Source organism: Lathyrus oleraceus, chromosome 7 (genome assembly GCF_024323335.1).
Source record: "Lathyrus oleraceus cultivar Zhongwan6 chromosome 7, CAAS_Psat_ZW6_1.0, whole genome shotgun sequence".
Lineage (NCBI taxonomy): Eukaryota > Viridiplantae > Streptophyta > Magnoliopsida > Fabales > Fabaceae > Lathyrus > Lathyrus oleraceus.
In genome coordinates, this window is record NC_066585.1 from 200,440,717 (window position 1) to 200,447,184 (window position 6,468).

Sequence of the window (6,468 nt, forward strand, 5' to 3'; positions counted from 1 at the left end):
TTATGCCAGATGTCTTATTGGTTATTCTTCTGTGCTTCAGCCAAGCTGACTCATCGATACAACACTCATGCCAATCAACCGAGAATCATGGAACATTTGGAACAAGAGAACCGAGAACTGAAGGAAGAGATTGCTCGTTTAACTGCTATGATGGAGTTTGTTCTAGCTGCTCAGAATCAGTCTTCTCCAATGCCTGCAACTCCTCCTCCTCAAAGGACTATCATTTCAGAGATTGTTACCTCAACTGTGCCTGCCACTCAGTTTGCTGCAACTATGCTTGTCGGATTCCCGTGGGGAATGCCACCAAAATTTGTGCCTAAAGGGTTTGCGCATACCTCTGCTTCTATGACGACATCTATCCCGGTCATGTCTGTTCCGCCTCTAGTTGTTCACACTCTGCCTCGTGTCGAGGACACCATCTACCATTCTGAACCGTCTGAGGGTCCATATGTTTATGAGAAGATGAACGAGATGAAGGATCAGTTCCTTAAGTTGCGAAAGGAATTGAAGACCTTAAGAGGAAAGGACTTGCTCGGTAAGAGTGCTGCTAAACTTTTCTTAGTGCCGAATGTCAAGATCTAGATGAAGTTCAAAGTCCCTGACTTTGAAAAGTATAAAGGAAATACTTGTCCACTTAGCCATCTCGTCATGTATGCCAGGAAAATGTCAAAGTAGACTGATAATAATCAGTTACTGATTCACTATTTCCAAGACAGTTTGATTGGTGCTGCTCTGAGGCGGTACACGGGGTTGGATAGTGCAAGTGTTCGCACATTTAATAACTTGGGTGAAGCTTTTGTGAAGCAGTATAAGTACAACGTGGACATGACGCCTGATAGAGACCAACTGAGGTCTACGTCTCAGAAGGATAAAGAGACATTCAAAGAGTATGCCCAAAGATGGAGAGAGCTTGCTGCTCAAATCAATCCTCCATTGGAAGAAAAGGAGATGATGAAGATTTTCCTTAAGACCCTGAGTTCGTTTTATTACAAACGCATGATTGCTAGTGCCTCTAGTGATTTTACCGAAATGGTAAAAATGGGGATGAGGTTAGAGGAAGGAGTCTGCGGGGGACGTTTGTCTAAGGAAGAGGTATCATCGAGCAAGAAGTATGGAAGCAGTTTCTCCAGAAAGAAGGAAGGTGAAACCAACGCAGTATCAGTGGGGAGGCAGAGGAGGCCTCATATTAAAAGAAATCCGCAACCACTTCAGCATCATCACCAAGTTTCATCAGTTATTCCAGTATTTTCAAACAATCAATCAATGCTAGTTCAACAACAACGTCAACAATAGCCACAACAAAGAACAAACAACACCAACACCAACACCAACAATAATCAGCAACAAAAAAATTTCGAGAGGAAGAAGGTCTCTTTTGACCCTATTCCTATGTCATATGCCAAACTTTATCCATATTTGGTTCTCAAGAACCTACTTCAGCCAAGAAATCCACCACAAATTCCAGAACCACTTCCATGGTGGTATAAGCCAGAACTCCGTTGCGCCTTTCATCAAGGAGCTCATGGCCATGATATTTAAAACTGTTACCCATTGAAGTATGAAGTCCAGAAGCTAGTAAAGAGTGGGATGGTGTCCTTTGAAGACCGCGTGCCGAATGTGAAAGCTAACTCTTTGCCTGGTCATCAATGGTGTCCTTTGGTCGCAATTCATAGAGACATATGTTTGGTTAATGATTGTGAGCATGACCATGATAGTTGTGTGATTTGCAGTGTAAACCCTCGAGGGTGCGTCATCGTCAAGAGGGACATTCAGAGATTGATGGATGAAGGGCTTATCCAAGTTTTTCAGTCAAGGGAAGTAAATGATGTCAATGTAATTGTTCTTGTGTTTAAAACCCCATAGTGGGTAGTAATTTAGTTTGACAACAGCAGCAGTAACAACGTCAACAAATTGATATCTCCGTTAGTCATACAGTTAGTAGGCCCCGTCCCATAAGCATCCATAGAGTTGTTCCGTATTAGTATAATGCTACCATGTTGGAAAATGGTCAAGAGGTTCCGTTGCCTACGACCAATTCTGTTGTGAACATTGTCGATATAACGAAGGTGACCCGTAGCAGTCATGTTTTTGGACCCGTCTTTCCAAAGGAGGTGATAAAAGATGTGTCTATTGGTAAGAAGGTTGGTGTGCCTGCAGTAGATCCAGTTAGTGCTCCAAGAGATCAGTCTGGTGAATCCAACAATTTTAAGCCTAATGATGATGATGAGGTACTAAGATTGATAAAGAAAACACTACGTCAAAAAGGTTTTTTAACAGCGCATCTTAGACAGCGCTTTTAAAAGAAAGCGCTGTCTAAGGTTAAAATAAAAATAAAACACGGAAAATGTTCTAAAAAAATAATGAAAGCGCTGTCTAAGGGGGGGTCTTAGACAGCGCTTTTAGAAAGCGCTGTCTAAGACCCCCGCTTAGACATCGCTTTTAGAAAGCGCTTTTAAATATAGACCTTAGTCAGCGCTTTTGAGAAAGCGTTGTTTAAAGTCTTTCAATTAAAAAAAAAATTAAAACCAAAAGCGTTGTCTAAGGGGGGGGGGCTTAGACAGCGCTTTTTGAAAAGCGCTGTCTAAGGTATACCTAAAAAATTACTTAAATATTTTCTCTTTTAAATTATAAGAAAAAAATACAATAATCAGTGCTATGATTTTTTATTTTAATTTCAGATAAATTTAATAGAAAGATGCAAAAAATATTTTTAAAAATGAAATAAAATAAAATTAAAAGCAATTTATATATAATTTTATCTTTAATCGATATTTTTTAAAAAACAAAATGATCAAAGATAATAAAAATGGATTCTTCTAAATTTTTTAACATTGATAGATATTCGGGGGTTTTCATAAAAAAAACGTATCAGACGACATAATTTCCCTTTTGCTTATTCTCGTGCAAACCCTCTTCCGCCACCGCGAATTCCGGCCCGCCACGTTCTTCACTTCCGGTGGTAACGCACGGACGATACTTTCTCTATTCCACATTCAGCACTTCCTCCACCAAATAATCAAATAGTACTGAAGTAGAAAGTCGATCATTGAAATCTAAATTTTACTTCACAGTTTATATAAAGATTCAGCAAAGTAAAATTGTTCTGATTCAGTTCATTGTTGCTTCTGTTTTGAGCAGTAACTCCAAACAATGGGAGCACCGAAGAAAAGTGCTGCTAGGGTTTCAGAGGATCATGATGAACTTGTTCGAGTTCCGTTACAAGCTATTCTCTTGGCGGATAGTTTTACTACAAAGTTCAGACCTATCACTCTTGAACGCCCTAAAGTAATTTGATTTTGTTTTTTTATTTTTGTGGATTTTTCATCATTCATCATACATAACATGAGTTCATTATTATTTTTGTTTGAATTGTTATATATTTATTTGTTTGTTGATTTAAGGTGCTTTTGCCGTTGGTGAATGTTCCGATGATAAATTACACATTGACATGGCTTGAATCAGCTGGTATAGAAGAGGTTTTTGTTTTCTGCTGTGCTCATGCCAAGCAGGTGATTAACTATTTGGAGAAATCTGAGTGGTTTTCTCAACCTAATTTTACGGTAACGACTATAGAGTCACAAAATTCTGTTAGTGCTGGAGATGCACTCCGTGTTATCTACGAGCGCAATGTGGTATGTGTTTTCTTCATTTTGTTCATCAATTTAAATTTCAATATGTCTGAAAACTCTATAGCACCGACACATTCGGAAAAAGGTGTCAGTGTTGATGTCCGAAACTAAACACTGACACTACGCTGATTTATTCATTTTTTAAAATTATTACCGGTTTCAATGTGTCAGGGTTGTGTTTGCGGTGTCCGTGCTTCAAAGTTTGGCTATGAAGTAGATATACTATACTTGTATTTGCATGTATTGTACGTCTTAAATTTGTTTGATATTAGAATTTAGGGTTATTGATTTTTATTGAACAATGCTTATCCGGTTCCTGTTTAGTATACTATGGGTATGCACTGTTAAAGCGGAATTTTTTGAAAATCACGGCATGATATGCTAACATAGGACATTTGGGTTATCATTTACTCATTAACACATAAACATTTTAGTACTTAGTATATGATGATCATAAATAATTGTGATCCTAACAAGTAGGCATAGTTACATATATTTCCCACGGCCATATCAGGTATTTTTTTTACTGCCACTTACATTTAATGGTCCCTTTTCCTTCAAAGAGTAAACTCTCAACTTTGGAATGTATTGGTTCCTAACAGCAGAATATGTCACAAAAAATATTCAACTTCGTGTCGTTAGTTAGTAAGATATATCCTATCTGGACGGCAACTCTGTCTTTAGTTCATAAGATGTATCAGAGAAGTATTGAGGGAAATATATTATATAGAAAGAAAAAAATATTGAATACTTTTCGAGTAAGAATCAAACTCACATCAGTATTAGATACATTTTGGACAATGATACTTTTTTATTTTCGAAATACCTCAGCTATCAAGGGTTTCAATAGAGCAGTCTTACGTGTAAAGATCCCAAACTAGCTCTTAGTCTTGATAAGGTTGTGATCATCTTACAATTGACTTCTCTTTTGTTGTTGTAGTAAACGGACTTTGAACTTGTAAAAGATAAGAACTAGTCATTCTCACCTCTTGTTTGTTTTATTATTATTATTATTATTAGTTGCATAGCTGTAAGATGCATGCTCAGTTGTAGAGCTTCTTTAATGGAACAAAGAACAAAATCAGAAGCTTATATGGTTGTAGTTCTGTTTTTATAACTATGTGCATTATTATAAATATTTACTACTGCTTACACATCAAACTGATTATTAATGTACTTATTTTACACCCTTTTACTAATTCACTGGGACCAAGTTTCGTGTAGTAACACTTTTGTTTAATTTGTTATTTTGAAGATACAAGGAGATTTTGTTCTTATCAGCGGAGATACTGTAAGCAACATGTCACTTACTCAAGCTCTTTTAGAACATAAAGAAAGGAAGAAGAGAGATAGTAATGCTGTAATGACCATGGTTATCAAACGGTCTAAAACCAATCCAGCTATCCGTCAGTCTCGACTTGGTACTGATGAAATTTTCATGGCTATTGATCCCAATACCAAGCAACTTCTGTCTTATGAGGATAAGGCAGACTATTCAAAAGGCACTTTACATCTTGAAAATTCACTGCTTGCTGATAATCCTTCCCTCTCTCTGCACCATGACAAGCAGGTAGAACTTTTTTTTCTCCAGATCTCTCTGCTTTGCTTTCAGATTAACTTCATGCTAGTGAGTAATTGGTTTGCTGCTACATACTCGTAAAGAGTTATCATATCAATTTCAGGACAAAATGTCTTTATTTATTTTTAAATATTATGATCATGATAACTCTTGCAGTTTAGTTCAGGCTTAGTTAACAATACCTATGATGTTACCTCATGATTGGGCTATGCCAAGAAATTGTCTATTGATTTATTACCAATTGAAGTTTATTGTCGGTTGTTCCCAGAACTGGCTACTGTTGTTTGTTATTGATTCTACTTTCTTTGGCCATATATCTCGCCGATAAACCTTATTAAAATTTCTCCAGTAATTAAGCCAATAATTTATTTTCTGCAGGATTGTTACATTGACATCTGCTCGCCAGAAGTCCTTACCCTATTTACAGACAATTTTGACTACCAACATCTTCGCCGTCATTTTGTCAAGGGACTGCTCGTTGATGATGTAATTTCTCTCTTACATTCTAAATTGACATGAATCATTGTTTTAAAAGTTCTTCATAAGTCATTGATAGATGGAAAAAGCTTATCCTATTGAATCACTTTTTTTTTGCGTGAAAAAATATCTATATGTTTATCTCTTACAGAGAGACCTATATTCCTTCTGACGTGCCCTGTTTGTTGATAAAATTTATAAGATTGAATGCTTTTTTTTATTGATCATATGTCTGCATGTGTTGGGACTTCAATAATAAAATCTACATAATTAGGACTAGAACACTTCTTTAACAGTTTATGGACCTGCATTGGACATTTCGACTTATAAACACATCTTATGTGTTTCTGGCACATGTCCTTAAGTCTTTGTTATAAAGCTCATCATTTATGTTTCCAATATATTCTTCTTGGCACTTATTCTTGAGTTTAGCATTTTGTATGCACCACATCAACATGACCTTATCTTTCTTTCAGATAATGGGATATAAAATATTTGTGCATGAAATCCGCTCAGACTATGCTGCAAGGGTTGAATTTTGGATAGAAAATATTTAAGAAATTATTTTAGGTATACCTTAAGGGGGGGGCTTAGACAACGCTTTTTGAAAAGCGCTGTCTAAGGTATACCTAAAAAAATTAAAATAGGAGGGTCTTAGAAAGCGCTTTTGGCCAAAGCGTTGTCTAAGGGGGTGGGGCTTAGATAGCGCTTTTCAAAAGCGCTGTCTAAGGTATACCTAAAAAATTTAAAATAAGAGGGTCTTATAAAGCGCTTTTGGCCAAA

At 36.6% G+C, this 6,468-nt stretch overlaps 1 protein-coding gene across 1 annotated transcript; it reads left to right on the top strand.

Annotated features, from left to right (window-relative positions):
- The first annotated feature begins 2,880 nt into the window (after positions 1–2,880).
- Positions 2,881–6,242, top strand: LOC127102914 (uncharacterized). The gene is made up of 6 exons (XM_051040231.1): positions 2,881–3,023; positions 3,139–3,285; positions 3,402–3,632; positions 4,885–5,199; positions 5,587–5,694; positions 6,162–6,242. The coding sequence occupies exons 2-6, from the start codon at positions 3,151–3,153 to the stop codon at positions 6,240–6,242; spliced, it is 870 nt and encodes a 289-aa protein (XP_050896188.1). The 5' UTR covers positions 2,881–3,023; positions 3,139–3,150.
- The last annotated feature ends 226 nt before the right edge of the window (positions 6,243–6,468 follow it).